This window comes from Mauremys mutica, chromosome 5, assembly GCF_020497125.1.
Source record: "Mauremys mutica isolate MM-2020 ecotype Southern chromosome 5, ASM2049712v1, whole genome shotgun sequence".
Lineage (NCBI taxonomy): Eukaryota > Metazoa > Chordata > Testudines > Geoemydidae > Mauremys > Mauremys mutica.
Window position 1 is genome coordinate 123342866 of NC_059076.1, and position 20517 is coordinate 123363382.

The following is a 20517-nucleotide window of genomic DNA, read 5'->3' on the forward strand; positions in this document are numbered from 1 at the left end:
TCAGTAGTCATGATCACAGTCAATACTGTAACCAAAATGTAAGAATCTACAATAGCAGTAAGCAAGGAGTTATTGTGTGGTAGATCAGATCATACCATTTTTCAAGATTCCAACTTACCAATCCTTGCTATAAATGAAAGCCTATATAGCATGGAGTTGGCTAACAATCTCAGGGGAAAAAGTTCTGTCCACAGTGCCTAAGGAAATCCTGTTAGCAATAACCATGAAACATTCAAAACATAGTCAAGTTGTATAGCTGGCAAGGTTCTGATTCCAGTGTAGACAAAGGCCTTACTCAAATAAGCTATAGCTAGAGTGGGGAAGGGGAAAGCTATGGACTAAAAGCATAAATTACTACTTCTAAAAAATCTGGAATTCCTGTTGTGTTCACTCCTGACAAAGATATGAATAGAAAGGCAATTATTCTAAAAAGATACAGAGAAACCATTTATCTTTCTGATAAATGGGGGAGAATATATATACTTAGTCAGAAATCTATTACTGTCTCCTGATATCAACATTTGGAGAAATTAAGTTTGTTTCAAAAATAAGGCATTACATATTACACACAATATACAAACCAACTAGTCTTTAAATCCAAACTTGTAAAAAGTATTTTACAGAAACTGGTCACAGTGCACTGAACTCATTCCTTCTTTTCCTAGCAGTTTCATTTTAAATGACTTGGGAACTACATTAGAGTGCAATCTGACAGCAAACAGAAATGAAGTGCTATTAACACCAGAAATATTAATACTAATCAGTATAACAGTTAGTCTACTGTTGAGAACAAACCTAAATAATATTCTGAGGAATAAGAAACATAGTGCCTTTCACTGGAGTTGCCAGGAACAACAACAACCACCACCAAAGCCAAGTAACATCCATATCACAGATAGCATAAGTTTCTGTACTTTAAAACCCTTAAGTATTTCCAGCTTCATACTAAAATACATAATATATCACACATACATGCTTACACTTAAGTGGCACTCATGGCTTTTGTACAATAAAGATTTAGTGAAAATATACATCTTAACACTTAAAACTAAAGTACAAATATACAATATCTGTAAGCCCATACATAATTTTTTACATTTATAATACACTTTACATAGATAAAAACATTCAGAGTTCACTCATCCTTTTATTTTTTGGCTACAATTCTCTGATTTAGAGTCTAGAGAACTCCTCTTCATCATCAATATAACCAGATTTAAAACAGACCTGAGAAAGAGACAAGACAAAATGGCTGCATTTAGTTAAATAAGTAGCACAGCTGGTGTTTTGTGGTTGGCTTGTGTTTTTTTTTTTTTAAATAGAGTCCATACATATTCTTTTATAGAGTTCATATAATTTTTCTACTAAATAAGTAGTTTTGTGGATATCAAAAGGAAGCAGCAGAAGCCGCGTCAAACCATTGTCACTTCATCTAACCTTATTTTAATTCTTTCCTTGTGAAGTCAGTAACGAAGACAAGATTTATAAACAGTATTTCATAGCCAATTGAAGGACCTCAACCCATAAAATATTTGCAAACATTCTTCATCAATACAAAGCCCAGTTTTTGAGGACACCTTAGGCAGAAGAAAAATTATAATCAGCCATACAAGTGCAAAGCAAAACTGTGGTCAAAAGACCAACATTTTGACTGCAGCCATGCTAGCCTAGGAACTATTGGTACATTTGCAAATTATTTTTCATTCTCCAGCTGGGATAGCACAGTGCCTGCAAAAGCTGAAAACAGTATTTTGTTATGTAGCCTCCTGTACATCAGCCAGAGATAACTGTACTGGATCAATCAGTAACAAAACGTCATATTACTGTATAAATTAACCTACATATTTTGGTTCTATGTTTCAAGGCCTTAGTGAATTTCCTGATACTCGGACAGTGTAGGGATTAAAATATTTCTTCTTTTATATTTCTCATATGAATAATTGAATGTCCACATTCAATATAAACAGTTTCAAATCAAAATAATGCAGATGTCTAGTCTTCCCTCAGTGTAGATCTCGAGCTCTCAATAACTTAAATGGGAATCATTCATAGGCATCCAAAGAAGACTAGATTCCTGAATAATGTATAGGCTGGTAACACATAATTCCTATGTTAAAAACAAACTGGAAATTTTCTTATAGGTATAGATCAAATATATTTTCTAAAAATGTTACTCTGTTGTTTTTCCTTGTTTAAAGAGTCTTTTTTATTGTAATCAAAAGGTCAGTTCACACCAACATTCAAATGCCCAATCGATGACAAAAATGTTTAATGTGCTATTATAATGCACAGCTATAATGTGGATGCTTCATGATTTGTTCCTAGCAATTTAAAATAACTAAATCTCTGTTGAAAGCCAACATTATTTCTATGGTTCTTTACTGGGATGAACTCATCCTTCCCAAAATAATTTCACTCTGAATTTGTATGTGCAGAGCAAACAAAATGTATATGCTGGTCTGCATGTGGAACACACTAGTAAACAGCCTATTTTGGTCAAATATATATGCAAGTAGATTATATTAAAACAACCTATATTTCTTGTGTCTTTTATGGTAAATATTTTGGGGTGCGATTCCAAAAGATTGCTCAATTTTAAGATATTTATTAAACATTAGGTCTTAGAAGTGGAGTCAACTTGCTCATTAGGGAACTCATGTATATCTACACCATTTCCCAAACAACAATAACTTATCTCAAAATATACACCCCCCCCTAAAATATCCTGATGTTTGTCTCCTATCATTTCTTCTTCGGAGTCACTGTCCATTCAGTGATCAATCAGACATCTACATTTAGTCCAATCTACAGTTTTGATGATTTCTTTCCATTATAAGCCTTTTTTATAAATAGTGAGAGACTGTCATTTGATAAACATTTTAAATTAATTTAAAAAGCAAAGGCAAAAAGGTATTATATATTTGTATCGTATAAGAAAAAACAAAAAGCCATAGGCAGTACTTACCCCTCTCATGAGGAGTCTGTGAAAGAAGCCTCTCTTTGGTCTAGGAGTATCTTTACTCATATCTAGGTCTGGTGACAAAGTGACATCAGTTTCATACATATTGAGCTCTTGAAAGCATTCTGTTTCAATCATCTACATGGAAAGAGAAGAAGAGATACAAATGAAAAACTCAGTCATATAAAGACCCCCAGACATTATTCCAGTTCATGCAAGAGGCATAACTGGATTCTTTGCTGAACCAGGGCCACATAGAAGACACAAAATAGCTTTAACCACCTTTGGGCAACCTAAAAGGTATTTTATTTTATAATTAGCTACTCTCAGTCCTGGAAAGAGAACACAGCTGACAAGGATCAGCAGGACACAGCTGCTTCTCTAGCCACACCCTCTCTATTGCACACGCTGGTCCACTAGATTTATGGCTGCTTTGTGACAGCAATCAGGCAAAAAAGCAGACACAGCATAGCCATAAATCTGGGCCCTTATGTGAAGAAACTATGACCAGCTTTCTATAATTCTTGCTTGAACCATAACATAAAAGCACTCATATAAGCATGCCCCACATCCCCGCGCCCCAACACACACACACACACACACACACACACACACACACACACTTTGCAGCTGAATTTCCATTGCCCAAACTGCAACATGCACAACTTCTTGAACTGGATTTAATCCATGCCAGATACATAAACATAGATATCTCTTTCTCCCATCTTCTGTTTCAGGGCAGCCTAACCTGGAGTAGGTGAAGCTGGATATGCAATCTCATTAATTACAATCACCAGCCACATTGGTAGGGGGAATTAACTCTATACATAGTCCTAAATGAATTCATTCATTAGTCAGTTTGGAATACTTATTTAGGAAGCAATATCTAGTAATGTTTGACTAAAGTAATAACTGCTTGTTCTGAAAACCTAGAGCCAGGAGAGTCCACAGAGTTCTGCACTGTGGCTCCTGGCTGCTCTCAACATGAATACACAGGTATGATGTATTTGAGACCCCTGTAATAACAGCTAACGTTGAGTAAATTTATTTTTTTGTACTTTGAATGGCACTCCTTCAGGTCCCACTGCTTTGAACGATAATACACTGCTACCTTGATATAGCGTCACCCGATATAACACAAATTTGGATATAACGTGGGGGAGCGGAGCTGCGCACTCCGGTGGATCAAAGCAAGTTCAATATAATGCAGTTTCACCTATAACGCGGTAAGATTTTTGGCTCCCAAGGACAGCGTTATATCGAGGTAGAGGTGTATTAGAAATCTTTCAGAAACAGGATAAAAACAAGAAGTGTGTGCACTGTAGCGGATGCTATTGTTTTCTGGGCAGCATTCACTAAAGCATAGAGTGGTGCGGCTTCCATCTGTTCAATTTTATGCAAGTTAAGTATGGTCCTTGGGCTCCTATCAAATCGTCAATGGGGCTGTTAGTTGGGAACATTCTGGAGCAAATGCCTGAAGTAAAAAGGAAGTTTCATCATAAAGCCTGGTTAAGGAAGTTAAACAGTTTTGTATCTTTTAATGTTCATTATTGTTACACTAACACAAACAGGACTTGTTCAAAGTACAGTACCTCATTTTGCCAAGGGATTGAGACGCAACCTGTAACAAATTTGGAATAGAAGTCATCATCTGTAGTATCCAGGTTCACTCCTTTTACTGTGGAGAATTGCTCTATATCCAAGACATCCTTACAATACACCGCACGTGGCTGCAATATGAAACAACGATTGCTTCTTTGAGAGAATTTTTAATTTTCAGAGAAAATTGGGCAATTTAAAAAAATACATCTTAGGTTCACATTGTTGCCTATTCACTATTTATTTACCTGAACAGCAAAAGGATACTACTACACTCTCTAAACTAGTACTGCTTAACAAGTGGTATGAGACCTGTAGGGAGTCATTAAATGCATGCAACCCAGAGCAGCAAAATAAATGGTCACTAGGACCCAGAGGAAGCCCTGACAGAGAAAGGAAGTACTATAGCAGCCTGCTTCCTCTTACCTCCTGAGGCTGTGGCAGTTGACTCCTGCTCTGCCTCCTAACTCCCCAGGAACTTTCTCAGTTCCCAACTTTCATTTGTCATGGCAGGGGAAGTAGTGATTTAAAGAGCTGGGGAACCAACTTCACAGCCCCTTGGAGATGTACTTGGACATGGGTCTCAAAACCCTTTACAAAAGGAAGTACCATATAAACAGCTAAATATCATAATTAGACAACACTGAATTACATTTGCATTGTGTTGCCCATTTAAATAGTTTTGTCAGGACTATCTGGAGATAGGGCTCTGTCTTTGCACAAAATTCAGGTCAATCATCTACAATTAATGCCACCTCCCTATTCAACCCCTTTTGCAGATAATAACTAGCTTCTGCACCCTTCCTATTTTCCAGTGCAAATTGATTTAATTAGCATAGAAGTATATTGTGTCTATTTAAGTACTAGACACATCTGTCTCATCTACTTACATCTGGTAAAAATGGAGGTTCTAACATGTTTGCTTCCAGTCTCTTGAAGTTAATATTCTTGAAAATGGGATGCTGCTTTACAGCAGCAGCTCCATCTCCAGTGCACCCCAATCTTTCCTTTGGATCTTTGGCAAGTAACTGCACAGAAATAGTAAATATATCACTGAATTAGTCTTTTATACATGCCCTTTTAAAAATTATCTTTACAGTATTTTTCAATAGAAAAAAATATATATAGGGGTTTTTTTTTGGCTCCTTTGCTTACTGAAATCTGCAACTGAATGCTGTACCAAAATGTTAACTTTTAAAGAACTGGAAATCTGAAATATGTGGCTTAAGAGCATTAAAGTATTTTCATTAGACCAGTTTAAATTACAAACATTCTACTTTTTAATTATTGTAGGTTCTACCCATAGTTTAATGAGCTGCTAAGTTATCTCTATGTTTATATACTTGGTGATCATATATGCTTTGCCACATATCTTGCTTTCCTCAAATGCAGATCTAAAATTGTTTTAGTATCTTAGTAACTCTAGACAAGATATTTTTGTAAATCAACCATAAGAAACATATATATTATAAATATTTTTCTAAAAAAACTCTTCAACTGTGTAAATGCATGTTATCTACCAAATTTAACTGGATTTTACTTCAGTCAATAAAGGTAAAAAAAAAAAATCAAGCTATCCTATTACATGGTCTTTTTCTTTACACAAGAGAACTAATATGCTGCTTTTCTACCACATCTTCCCCATATTAAATCCCAGTTTTTTTTCTGTTGAGATGGCTTAACTATGCCCTTGGTTATGCTACGTTCAAACTGTGGTTTAGCTTGAGGATATGGACTACGACATCTATACAGTACACCATTTTGTAAGATACAATACAACAAACATGATGAAGAGAAGTCCTCAGTTCCTAAGTCTGACAACAACAGCATGGAACTGTTTATGGACTTCTATCATATCAATAGTTGAATCATAAAAAGAGATGAAAACAACCTATGCAGGTCACCTAAGCCATGTCACCTGAATTATGAAAAATTTCCAACAAAATAAAGACACTAAAATTTAAAATTTCAGCTCTTTAAAGAGTGTTAGAAATTTAATTTCCAAACCTCTACGTCTCTTCACCCACCATCCTGCAGATGGATTTTGCCTCCTCTGAGAATTTGTCCGAGTACACTTCCTGGTCTTCCTTCACTCTTCGGTCTATCTCATTCAGTTTGACCTTTTCCTTACGCTTCCTGAATGGTGATTGTCCCTGAATCATTTCATAAATTAGGCAGCCAAGACCCCACCAGTCAGGGCTGAATGTATAGCTTTCATTGTTGAGGATTTCTGGAGCTACCAAAAATAAAAAATAGAAAGATTCATGTGTTTTAATTTTTTTCCATTATTTGATAAGTAAAACAAATCCACTAAGCTAACATTGCACTCTCCTAAAAACAGACTGTACAGCAATAGTGGATGTCCAGAGTTACAGAAAGTCCTCATTCCCATATTAAGGACTCTTTTGCTCAGCTAACTGTAGGTCCTTAATTGCTTCTTTTCTATATCAATATGATCCTTAAGCCATTTTTTAAATGAAGGTAAAATTTTCACAAGCTAAGCACCTAAGTGACTTAGGAGTCCAAGCCACATTTTCAAAAGTGACTTGTGCACTTAGGAGCTCAGAGTCAAATAATGTCAATGAGATTTAGGTGTTCTTGAAAATTTTACTCAGAGTAATTAACTTTCTGAGATGGCTATATCTAAAATTTAATTTTGTAATTTTATCAAACATGACCTTGTGAAGCTGGCAGACCAGGTACCAACTCATGCCAAGGTCTCTAGGCCTCATTGAATACTTTAAAATGCATCGCTGGAAACCATTCTTGCTTACTTGTGTGTTAGCATTATCAAAATAAATATTAGAGTTATAACAATGTGTTTAGACTTTATGGAATGCTTGTGGGATACTGCGTGTATTAATCCTACTTATATCTATATCTCATGTTATAAGGTAATATTTAAACATTTTCTCTGTAACTATAAAAATGTTAGGAGACAAGCATTACCATGTGTGAAATATTAATTTACCCCAAGAGGTGTTATTTCCTGGCCAACTAGAAGGACTACTGACAGGGACGGCTCTAGCTTTTTTGCTGCCCCAAGCACAGCAGCCTTTGGCGGCATGCCTGCGGAGGTCCCCGGTCCCGCGGATTCGTCAGCTTGCCCGCGGGAGGTCTGCCAGTCCCACAGCTTCAGCGTACCTGCCGCCGAATTGCTGCCGAATCCACAGACCTCCCGCAGGCAAGCCACAGAAGGCTGCCTGACTGCCGCCCTCGCAGGGACCAGCAGGGCGCCCCCGCGGCTTACCGCCCCAGGCACACGCTTGGAGCACTGGTGCCTGGAGCTGCCGCTGATTACTGAGTCCAAATGGGCCATTGCAGAACAAAGACTTTGTCTATTGTTCTCCCCACCCACCATGAAGAGGTTATGTGCAGGAGCACTTATCCTATCAGCTTGGATTCGGGGTGGGGGGGAGGGGAAGAAATGGATAAAAATCCCTGACAAGGAGAAACTGGATTTTTTATGGTGTCTGGACTCTCAGGGACAAATATTCCTAAACATAAGCAAGAGATCCCCATGCTGCCTAGCATGGGCCAGCCCAAAGGACATATAGAGCTGCTTATTACAGAAGCTTATAGTACCTTTTTAACGCTAAGACTAACTAATTTGTGTACATGTTTTTTAACCTTGTTAAAAAAACAACTCAGTTATTTTCTTAGTTAATAAATCTTTAGTTAGTTTATTACAGGATTAACTACAGGTGTTGTACTCAGATCTCAGCCCAAAGACTACAGGCCTGAGGTAAGTGACTAGTCCTTTGGGACTGGGAGTAACCTGAAAATTGTGATTTTTGGTATAAAATGACCATCTATCACATAGTCCAGCTTGCCTGGGTGGCAAGATAAACTGGAATGCCCAAGGGGACTGTCTGTGACTGCATAGTAAGACTGGTTAGTATGTTAATAGTTCACACTTGTTACTGGGTTGGTGAAATCTAATGATATAATATACAATCAGTCTGGGGTTTCTGCCCTGCTTTTTGACAGTCTGCCCTGACGCTGTAACTCTCTGTCATGAGCCATTACAGACATCATGATACACCTATTCACATACTGCATCTTTTCTTCACACTAATAATGTCCCAAAAGCAAATCAAACCCAGTATGATTCTGTATTCTAGAGTCACCTATACTTAAGCAAGTGTAATAGACCTCACTAGTATGGTTTAGCTAGCTACAGGCATTTTACATACCCATATATCCAACTGTTCCAACCCGCCCTCGGACTGTTTCTCCTTCTGGGATCTGCACAGCTAATCCAAGATCTGAAATCCTGATGTGTCCTGTTTACATTGAAATTAATTACACAAATTCAACAAGGAATGGAGTATTAGCATTTTCAAATATATGGGATTTCTATAGTATCCATCACCCTCCATCCCACCAAATCACTTATTAGGCCTAAGACATTGCCTACACCGACAGAAGGGCTTCTCCCATGGGCACAGGTAGTGTATCTCCCTGAGAGGCGGTATTTAGTTCAACCGAAGAATTCTTCAGTCTACCTAGTGCTGGTCTATAAGGGGGGTTAGGTTAGTATGGCTACATCTCTGAGGGGTATGGATTTTTCACACCCCTGGCAGACTTAGTTATCCTGAAGCAAATTCCACACCCCTGAGAGACATAGCCATAAGCTCTTTAATCAATTTAATCAAAAAATACCTTTGTGTGGTCTTATCCTTCCATTTTACAAATTGGAAAAAATGAGGCACAGAACTGATATGCTCAAGTTCACACAAGAACTTTGTGGCTGAGCATGGTACAGAATACTTCACATGAAAACATGACTGTAGGCTGAATAGGCTTTATGAGTGTCCATTTCAACTCCTATGTTTATTCAGCAGCCACAGGAACGGCAATATAGTATCATATTTAAGTCTTTATTATACTGTAATAAGTTTCTTGACTTCTTAGTAGAACATTGGAGCTTGCTCCATTTAATTCTTTACATGAGAAAGATTATGCAAAATTATTAGTTTCCTCTTGAAGACACTGTAATAAGTAGAACAGAGTGGAAAGCAGAATATCCATCCCACAGGAAATTCTGATATTTCAACATTTGTTTCACATACTAAATCAAAATGTTTCAAAGAACAAGTTCTAAATCAAAAATTTTTGAAAGTGTAAAATTAAATTACAATAAATATTTTCAAGTCAGTTCAACATTAAACTGCATCAGCCAATGGTTCTGCAATGCCTCAAGGAGTTGTAATTCAAATGTGTCGTGCCCTTATTCCTCTGCATAGGCCAGGCTCCCTAATCAGATTACGTCTACTATGATACACTACACTCATTTAACTCCCATAAGACACCATGTTGCTTGGTGAGAGGGGAGACCACAGTGCATCAGTGGAGAGAGTCCACCCAGGGAGCCCATTCCATAGGGAAAAATGGGAGCAACACAAATTACCCAAACTACAACTTTCATGAGATACTGTGTCACCACAGTATCAATTTAATGTTGAACTGATTCAAAATTAAATATTTTGATTCAGTTCAACAAACCAAAATATTTTGATTTGGGTTGGATCTGTTCTCAACAAACTAATTGATTTTTATACTGTGGGGAAAAAAATCAAAATAATCAGGCAAAAATCTAAATTTTCCCATGCAAAAAAAAAAATCAGTTCGGTAGAAACTGTATTTTCCATTGGAAAAATCATTTAAATGGAAAATTTCCAACCAGTTTTAGTAATAAGATAAAAAAACAACACCACATTTTGATAGCTTTTAGGACAGGGGCAGTGTCTTCATACATGTTTGTACAGTGCCTAGAATAGTAGGGCAATCTCAGTGGGGTCTCTAAGCATAACTGTAGTATGAATATTACATAATTTTGCATAGAGCATTTAGAAGCAACTGATAAAAATGAAGAATATCAAATATAAATTAGCACACGAGTGGAAGATCCTAGACACAAACTAGACTTTTCACAAAAAATTCTTGTAAATGGGAAGACAGTGATAAAAATAGATTTTACATAAATGATGATGCCCCATTTTGTAATTGTCTCAGACTAAGTCTTTTACTCTTGGGGGAATTCTGTACTACTGTGCACGCCTGTATGAATTCTTGTTTGCAGAATTCAGGTAAAATTGTCTTCCAATCAACCCCGTGAATACCTCAAATAGCCACATTAGATCCAGTGCTAAAAGTTGTCTGAAAGAATCAAGGAATGAAATTGCAGTGTGTTCTATTACTTTTGGTAAAGTAAGAACAGCCAATCTTTTTTCCACTCATATAAGCACACTTGCATGCTAATATTTTATTAATTATGTTTCTAGTATTGTAGCAAAATTGCTAAATCACCTTAAATATCTTTGCACTTATTCAGAATACATGTATACATTTTTAGTGTACGTGCCAAGAAATTTATGTTTATTTACCACAGTCATCAAGGAGAATATTTTCAGGCTTCAAGTCTCTACAAAGCAAACAAAACAAAACCCAGTTATCTAAAAGGGAAAATTATAGTCACTATCAAGTGTGGGTTTTGCAGAAACCACAAAATTGCTTTCCTTAGAAAAGCGTGACTTAAGTGTGAAGAGACTATAAGAATCTCAAGTTTGCAACTTTATCATTTATAATACGTATTTAAACAACAACCTGATGAACTATAGATTAAGAAGTTTTACAGTAGAAATTGTCAAACTGATCCCCTTCTCTCCCTGCAGAAGACTGATGAATCCATAACAAAATTTTCCTGGAAAATGTTGACTTCGGGGGATGGGGGAAATCTAAACCCATACACAAAGATTTTAGGAATTTATGTAGTTCTCTTTTAAACCCTGTTATAGTTCTAGCCTTCACAACCTCCTCAGGCAAGGAGTTCCACAGGTTGACTGTGTGCTGTGTGAAGAAGAACTTCCTTTTGTTTGTTTTAAACCTGCTGCCCATTAATTTCATTTGGTGGCCCCTAGTTCTTATATTATGGGAACAAGTAAATAACTTTTCCTTATTCACTTTCTCCACACTACCCATGATTTTATATATTTCTATCATATCCACCCTAGTCTCCTCTTTTCCAAGCTGAAAAGTCCTAGCCTCTATAATCTCTCCTCATATGGGACCCGTTCCAAACCCCTAATCATTTTAGTTGCCCTTCTCTGAACCTTTTCTAGTGCCAGTATATCTTTCTTGAGATGAGGAGATCACATCTATACACAGTATTCAAGATCTGGGAGTACCATGGATTTATATAAGGGCAATAAGATATTCTCCATCTTATTCTCTATCCCTTTTTTAATGATTCCTAACATCCTGTTTGTTTTTTTGACTGCTGCTGCACACTGAGTGGCTGTCTTCAGAGAACTATCCACGATGACTCCAAGATCTCTTTCCTGATTAGTTGTAGCTAAATTAGCCCCCATCATATTGTATGTATATTTGGGGTTATTTTTTCCAGTGTGCATTACTTTACACATTTATCTACATTACATTTCATTTGTCATTTTGTTGCCCAATCACTTAGTTTTGTGAGATCTTTTTGAAGTTCTTTACAGTCTGGTCTTAACTATCTTGAGTAGTTTAGTATCGTCTGCAAATTTTGCCACCTCACTGTTTACCCCTTTCTCCAAATCATTTATGAATAAGTTGAATAGGATTGGTCCTAGAACTGACCCTTGGGGAACACCACTAGTTACCCCTCTCCATTCTGAAAATTGGTGTTTTCTACATTTTCAAATATACTATTTAGGAGATCAACAAAATGGTGTAGTCAGTGCAATATTTTTCTCCAAGCAAATGAAGATTCAAAACAAACACGTGGCAAAGGATTAAAACTATGTGATTTAAAACCATGGTTTTCAGCCTATGGTCCGTGGACACCTAGGGTTCCACAGACGATGTCTAAGGCATCCATTAAAGGTAACGGTGAAAATAAAGTTTCAAATTCCAGAAAAGACATTCCATTTTTCTGATCAATCAAAAGTATGTGAATACCCCCTGTCAAAACCCAGAAGTGTTGTTCTTACCATAGAAGCCCACAGTTTAGTGCCTTTTCTCACACTGTGTCAAATGCCATGCCTAGCACATGCAACATTTATAATTACATTTGGTTCAGTCAGTTTTAAGTCTAAGACTTCTGTGGTAGAGGCCCGTGCACCACGGGTTGAATTTCCAAAGGGGTCCTCAATTTGGAATTTTTTTAGAGGTCCACAAATGAAAAAAGGGTTGAAAACCAGGGATTTAAGAGACTACAAAGATAATGGTAGTCAGAAGGTAGTGATTTGGAAGATAGCGATCTGTTTCACATAGAGGAAGTAAGAATATTTTAAAAGACTGCATAAATTTTAAGCTGAAAAATCAAATCTACTTTAAGAATTCAGACCTGTTTGGGTAAACTATGGCATGTAAATTCTAAACACAATACTCTCTCCCTAATTGGGACAACTCCCAGGGAACTGATTAAAACCTAACCATACTTAATAGCAATGACTGTTGCTTAATGGGGACAGTAATTAATATCTGGCCTGATTTTGATAGCCATTAGCTCAAGAACTACTGGAGTTACAATCCAGCAGTTAAATGGTGCCTAAGATGAGTTTCCAGGCCTGGTGGTTTGCAACATATTGGACTTGGGAACTGTCAATGGTCCCTTGGCCTGATGGTGCTTTTTCTTCTTATGCTGCTGTTATTTGAGGCAGCAGCTTTTTCTTTCTGCAGTGGCAACAGTCACCATCCTTGCTGGAAACTCAGACCCCAATCCTGCATTGTGACCCCTAAGTATGTAACACTGTACTTGAATGGACCACAATACAGGATCAGGGCCACGGTAGGCAACTTTAACATTGGGAATGGAGGCATCATGACTGGACTTTTTTCTGAAGCCAGGGAAACGTGAGAAGATTGAAAAAGGCATTGTTCTAAAACTGGATTTAAAAAAAATAAATATTAGAAATTAGACAAGGGCTGGTTCTGTGGCCATCATGTTCTACATGGAAGCACACATATAAAAACTCAAACCATCATAAGACTACACAGAAACCCAGCTGCACCTTAATGTTTGAGAAGTGTATTAAAATCCCTGGATGAAAGGTGCTGTAAGTACAGAATATTGTTAATATTCATGCTTAATGAGGGCACATTTCAGTGATCTAGTGATATGCAAAATGCAAAGAACAGACAGAACTCGCATGAGACACATGATAAGGATATAAGCATCACTAAAAGCAGTTTTCAGTCCCTCCTTTGCTGTAATACATGTACAGAGTGATCCCATGTCCTGGAAAACCAGGAATGTCCTTGTTTTCAGGGCCTGTGCATGTATGTTTTTCAAAACAGTGTTCTGTCCCAGTTTTTGTAACCCCTTGAAGACTCTGGCCAGCTGCAGGAGCTGCTAGCCAGCAAGGCTGGACACTAGGTTATCAAGTGCAGGGACCAGCTACCAACAGGCTGGTCACATACTGCCATGTTTCCTTCCTCTTCCATGAGCATGACAGACAGATACTCTTGAAAACCTAGACTCTGAGGTCTAGTGCAGCTTCCTGGTCTTGTTTACAAAAGCTCTCTCCCCGCTCCTTCCCAGGCACATAATCCTACTTCAAAGATGCTCATAACCCTACTATGCTACACCAGGAAAGGGACAGTAGGAGAGAAAGGGAGGAAAGTTGTAACCCTCTCTTCCATAAGATCCAGGCAAAACAAAACATTTTGTTCAACCCAAAACATTTCAATTTTCACCATTTAACATATTTTGTTTTAAAATATAAAGTTGTTTGGAAATTGAATACAATAAATTGAAGTGTTCATTTGGAAATTTTGAAATGAAAACAACTGGATTAAATCAACACAAATTTGCTGTGTTTCAGTGTTACTGAATCTGCCTTTTTTTTGCCAAAAACAAACACGACTTTCAGTAAAAAAAATTCACTCTGTCATTGGTGATGAGCAAGGTGTCCTAATAAAGAAAATTATATTGGTTCAAGTTAATTCTGCTACTTTAGAGATTAAGAAACTAACAGAACACCACAATGTTTTTGGCTCCTCCTGAAGGAATTGCAATAGCAACTGAAGTTAAAATCATTCCCAGAGGTGTGTAGACATTTACTCTGGACAAACAACAATGAAATTTTGGCACTGCAAGTTGCTGTATGGGTCTGAGAGCAATTTTGGTTAAGCAAAATGTGTTAAGATCAGTTCAGTTTTCTTCCATTGCACACTATGGGCCCATCTACACCGAGGAACTCAATTTTAAGAGTGTTGAGCACTCTCTCTGAACTCCATTTAAAGTGAACAGACGCTACAAGAGTTCACATGCTTTGGAAAGTCAGGCCTGAGATAATTATACTAGATAAACAGCAATAAAACCAGTCTGGACTATAACATAACATTACTATTATTCGTATTATTGGAGTGCCTAGGAGTCCCTGTCATGGATCAGGCCCCATTGTGCTAGGCACTGGAGGAACTCAGAACAAAATGTCAATCCCTGTCCCAAAGAGATTACAGTTTTGATCCTGTTCCAGTTTTCAAGATCAGTTCTTGAAAAGTTTTTAAAGTGAAAAATGTTGCAGTTTTATTGTGTGTTAAGAATGGAGCTGAAGTTAATAGTTAATGGCCACCACAATGCTTTCCAAGTAGCTAAAGGTGGTGCATACTGTTTAATAAATCTATTGATGAACATTCCTCCTGTCCCAATCAAGTACAAGCCATCACTTGGAAATTCTTGTGATAGATTATTTCAATAAAGTGGACACAGTCCACTATGTAAAAAGAGGATGATTTTTTTTTCAATTTAGGTATGTATTCCTAAACAAGGCAATGCTACTGATTTCAATTTGATTCATTTCAGGGATTACTCACTTGTAGAGAGTGGCAATACACAAGGAGATTCAAGCTCTCTCAAATGATCAGCATAATGCTAGATGACAAATGAGTGAAGTAAAATATTTATGAATTAATGGTCCAGTTCTACAAGGTGTTGAGCATCCTGAAATACCAATTAAATCCATGGCAGTTGAGGGTACTCAATTTCTTTCAGGGTCAAGATCATGGTTTGTAAAGAGTTGTGGGATCTTTAAGGCAGAAAAAAGCATTAAGAAAGAAATAGATTTTATGAAATTGGACTACTGATGTCTTTGTGTATAATAATCAATGTAAGCAGAAGATTTTAAGTTCAAATATGTAAGAAAGTTGTGTCACCATTCAAACTTTCCCTCTGAACTTGGCCTAAGGAAAATGAAAGCCTCTTTCAAAACATGTTGGAGTTACGTCAACATAATGATAATCCAACAGATCTACTCTCAGATATTATTCAAAAAGCTTTAAAAGCTAACAGGAATAGAGAACCTTCTGTGCTGGAAGAAAGTGTAGAGAGGTAGAGCATGTTAATTATTGCAGTTAGAGAAGAAAACAAATTTGTAAAAAACAAACTGGACTCAACTGAAAACCAAATCAAGTTGCATTAGGATGATTATGGATTTGTCCACCAAATCCTATGTGGAGGAAGTCAAATTATCTGTATAAATTTCTTCAAACTGACTGCCTTAAGTTTTAGGCTTCACCATTTCCACATAGATACATTCCTATTAAGAAATCAGAAAGCTCAAGAATTAACACAGGATTTTAATCATCACAAAATGCAAGTGACTTATGTTCTGAACATAACTGTGTAAACTGATTTTTTCTACATGATTTCTATAATCAGATATTACAATTACTATATTCCTGATTCTATAAAGAAAACCATTTGAAAACACTAATTAATTAAAATTTTTTAGTGGCAGGTTCTTCCCTGACAGGTACAATATATCAAAACAAAACCTCTTTCTGCTTTAGATGAAACTGACCATTTTATATTGAAGAGGGAGAGAGAGATTTGACAGAGTCCACATAGCAGCCAGAAAATCATCCAGATATTTTCTAGTTTTATTCCTCAGGGATCACTTGAATCTCAGACCTTATTTCCAAATGCCTACTCTGTTGGCCATTTACATATTAGGCAGGGACTGCTTTACAAAGGTCTTACATTGTGCTGCATAGATGGTATAAGTATTAGGGCTAAACATAAGTCTTTTTCCTGAATGTGTGCAAATTATCCAATATATGTATGTGTACTTATCTCTGCTCATTGGTCCTCTTATGTATGAAGAAATGCAGAAAGCAATAACAGAATAGTTTTGGTTTCTGACCGGGATGTAACTTTATCCTGGGTTATTTGCAGTGATATTCTGGAGGTACTGCACAAGAATGAAATTGTTGAATTTCAGACAGCTTTGTGAGACTGATGTCTCTAAGAAGCACTTAGTTCATCAATTTGTATCTCATCATTTATTAAATTGCATAAGGAGAGGGCTCAGACTCAAGCAAGAACATACAAGATTCTAGAATTTTAACAGAAAATAAAAAACTGGAATCCAACAAGCAGGTAGGGCTTAATCTCTTTTAGGTTATTTTAATATTTAACAAACTAGGTTCAAACAAGTCTCCACAGCTTTTTATTTAGCCCTAATTTAAAGGATCCAGCCACAGGCCTTGTTGAGGTGGCAGCACTACAGAAATGCATTTGGCAGTCTCAGCCTAGCTCGCTTCTTATGGTCATCTCAGAAACCACTACACAATTTGGCACAATTAACAGTGCCCGATCTATGACTCAAAGAGTGCTGCAGATTAGGATTAATATGTACCTGCAGATTTGGGTGGAAAGGACATCAGAACGGCCTTACTGGGTCAGGCCATTACTTCATCTAGTTTAGTATCCTCCTTTCTGAGAGCTGCCAGTAATAAAAGCTTCAGAGGGAATGAACAGAATAGGGCAATTTATAGAGTGATCTCTGTCTTTCAGTCCCAGATTCTGGCAGTTAAAGATGTAGGGACATCCAGAGTAGGGGTTGCATCCCTGACCATCTTGGCTAAATGCCATTGATGGACCTTTCTTTTTCAACTCTGTTATACTTTTGGCCTTCGCAACTTGCCCAGCAATGAGTTCCATGGGTTGCCTGTGCATTGTGTGAAGTACTTCATTTTGTTTCTTTTAAACCTGCTGTCTATTAATTTTATTAGGTGACCCCGGTTCTTGTGTTATGTTATTCACTTTCTCCACATCATTGATGATTTTATGTACCTCTACCATATCCCCCTTAGTCATTTCTTTTCTAAACTAAATATAAAATCATAGACTATCAGGGTTGAAAGGCACCTCAGGAGGTCATCTAGTCCAACCCCTGCTCAAAGCAGGGCCAATCCCCAACTAAATCATCAACAGTCCAAGTCTTTATCTCTCCTCATATGGAAGTTGATCCATACTCCTAATAATTTTTGTTGCCTTTCTTTGTACTTTTTCCATTTCTAATGTATCTTTTTTGAGATGAGGTGACCAGAACTGTATGCAATATTCAAGGTATGGGCATACCATGGATTTATATAGTGGCATTATGATATTTTCAGTCTTATTATCTATCCCTTTCCTAATGGTTCCTAACATTCTGTTCGCTTTTTTGACTACTGCAGCACATAGAGCAGACGTTTTCAGAGAGCTATCCACAATGACTTCAAGATCCCTTTCTTGAGCAGTAACAATTTATACCCCATCGCTTTGTATATATAGTTGGGATTATGTTTTCCAATGTGCATTACTTTGCATTTATCAACATTGAATTTCATCTGCCATTTTGTTGCCCAGTCACCCAGTTTTGTGAGATCTTATTGTAACTCTTAGTTCACTCAAAGCTGACCAATCTTGAGTAATTTGGTATCATCTGCAAATTTGCCACCTCACTGTTTAGCCCCTTTTCCAGAGCATTTATGAATATGTTGAACAGCCCTGGTCTCAGTACAGATCCTTGGGGCATCCTGCTATTTACCAATCTCCATTGTGAAAACTGACCATTTATTCCTTCATTTTAACCAAACATTTGTTTTAACCCTAACTTTTAATCAGTTACTGATCCATGAGAGAACCTTTCCTTTTATCCATGATTGCTTATTTTGCTTAAGAGCCTTTGATGTGGGACCTTGTCAAAGGCTTTCTGAAAGTCCAATTACACTACATCAACTGGATCACCCTGACCACATGTTTATTGATACCCTGAAAGAATTCTAGTAAACTTGTGAGGCATGATTTCTCTTTACATGCCTCTTCCCCAAAATATCACATTAATATGTGTCTCATAATTCTGTTCCTTACTATCATTTCAACCAATTTGTCTGGCAATGAGGTTAGGTTTACCAGCCTGTAATTGCCAGGATTGTGTCTCAACCCTTTTTAAAAAAAATCAGTGTTACATTAGTTACCCTCCAGTCATCTGGTACAGAAAGCCAATTTAAGTAATAGGGTACATACCACAGTCAGTAGTTCTTCGATTACATACATGAGTTCCTTCAGAACTCTTCGGAGAATACAATTTGGCCTGGTGACTTATTACCATTTAATGTAAAACTTGCTCAGCAACTAGTGAAAGCTACTGCAACTGTCATCCACTTCTATAAACGCTCATTTCACTCAAACCATTTAAAAAAGGAAAAGGGATCAAATGCTGTTTATGAATAATTGGCATATTGCTTCTTAATTAACTGAGAAACACGCTAATACAGATATAGACAGTAGAAAAGCCTGTTCATTATTGTTATGATTAACTACTAACCCAGTATGGAAGAAACATCAATAGTTATATACTATTAAAGAAAGGTTTCAGAGTAGCAGCCGTGTTAGTCTGTATCCGCAAAATTGAAGTACTTTCAGATTAAAAGATTAAGAGAAGAAGGATGATTTTGTATTGAAGCCACAAGTCTGAAAGACCTGGACTTTATCTCTGACTTTGCCATTGATTTCCTGTAATACCTTGGGCAAGTAATTTGACCTTTGCATGTCTCAATATCTTCCCCTTTCCCAACATTTTATCTGTGAGGAAAAGAGCCCCAATTTTTTATAATTTTATGCACACACTCACAAGCCCAGGTTATACTAGGTGCTTTATAGAACAAATAAAGAGGCAAGATCCTTTACCCAAAGTGTTTACAATTGAGTTGATCCTCACTCATTGCAGCACATTTAATGTACAGTAGAGGTTAATGACAGATGCAGACCATAGCAATAAAGTCACATGGTTATTCAGTTATGCTATGTGCACATCTTGATGGTTCAGTTAATTTAATAAAAAAATTCTTGTGGGAGACAGAGCCTGGGCTAGGGAGGCTGCCATAGATTATGAGACATATATTTCAGATGGGTGCCATAGCAAGGGGCCTTCCCTCATTGTACAGCATTCCCCACCAGTGAATTTGTACTTGCAGGGATCTCCTCTCTTCACATCTGAATATTGCTATGCCCCTAACACTCAACATTTTCCAGGGAGAATTCTTCTGTTATTTTATAGTCAACCATGGATTGATGCTTATTTTAAGTGTATACAGACTTTTTGGATAAGAATTTTAACAGAACAGGGACTAGGAAACAGCATTTCCAATATACAGTGAGAAGAAGAAAAAAAAACCCGCACAATTCAATGGAACTAATAGATCATTAGCAGACAGAAATAGGTATACAAAATAACCTAACAGCTTTGAAGCAAGAAAAGTCCATTTAATCCTATATGCAAACATGCAGAGTTGACAAGTTTCAAGGTATGCATTACTGCAGTTAATACTTACCTGTAAACAATTCGCTCTCTGTGTAAGTCCTCTAAGCCGCAGCAGAGCTCTGCAGCATAGAAAACAGCCCTTTCTTCATCAAAGCCAGGATTTCCCATGTTGTAAATGTGAAACTTCAAATCGCCTCCATTCATAATGGTTAATACTAAACATAGGGCATCTTTAGTCTCATAGGTGTAGGATAAACTAACCTAAAGACAAAAAATACTTGTTGGTTCATTCATGACCCCCAGTTTCATCCCTTCTTTCTAATTCAACCAGTAGATAGTACTTTTATAATCAGCCAATTAAGCAATAGGTAACTCTGCTAAAGTTATGTTTTGGATAACCAGCCATTTTAATTTCCCAGAGAGTACGGGGAAAACCCA

The 20517-nt window shown here is 37.1% G+C and overlaps 1 protein-coding gene across 1 annotated transcript in view; it reads right to left on the bottom strand.

The window, feature by feature from the left end:
• Window positions 1-787: 787 nt before the first annotated feature.
• Window positions 788-20517, bottom strand: part of GRK4 (G protein-coupled receptor kinase 4) — a 71818-nt gene continuing 52088 nt past the window's right edge. The window contains exons 9-16 of the mRNA XM_045018928.1: window positions 20150-20340; window positions 10948-10985; window positions 8755-8844; window positions 6586-6794; window positions 5449-5586; window positions 4552-4689; window positions 2966-3097; window positions 788-1227 (exon numbers count right to left, since the gene is read on the bottom strand). Coding sequence (XP_044874863.1) covers window positions 1174-1227; window positions 2966-3097; window positions 4552-4689; window positions 5449-5586; window positions 6586-6794; window positions 8755-8844; window positions 10948-10985; window positions 20150-20340 — 990 coding nt within the window. The 3' untranslated portion in view covers window positions 788-1173. The remainder of the gene's footprint in view (window positions 1228-2965; window positions 3098-4551; window positions 4690-5448; window positions 5587-6585; window positions 6795-8754; window positions 8845-10947; window positions 10986-20149; window positions 20341-20517) is intronic.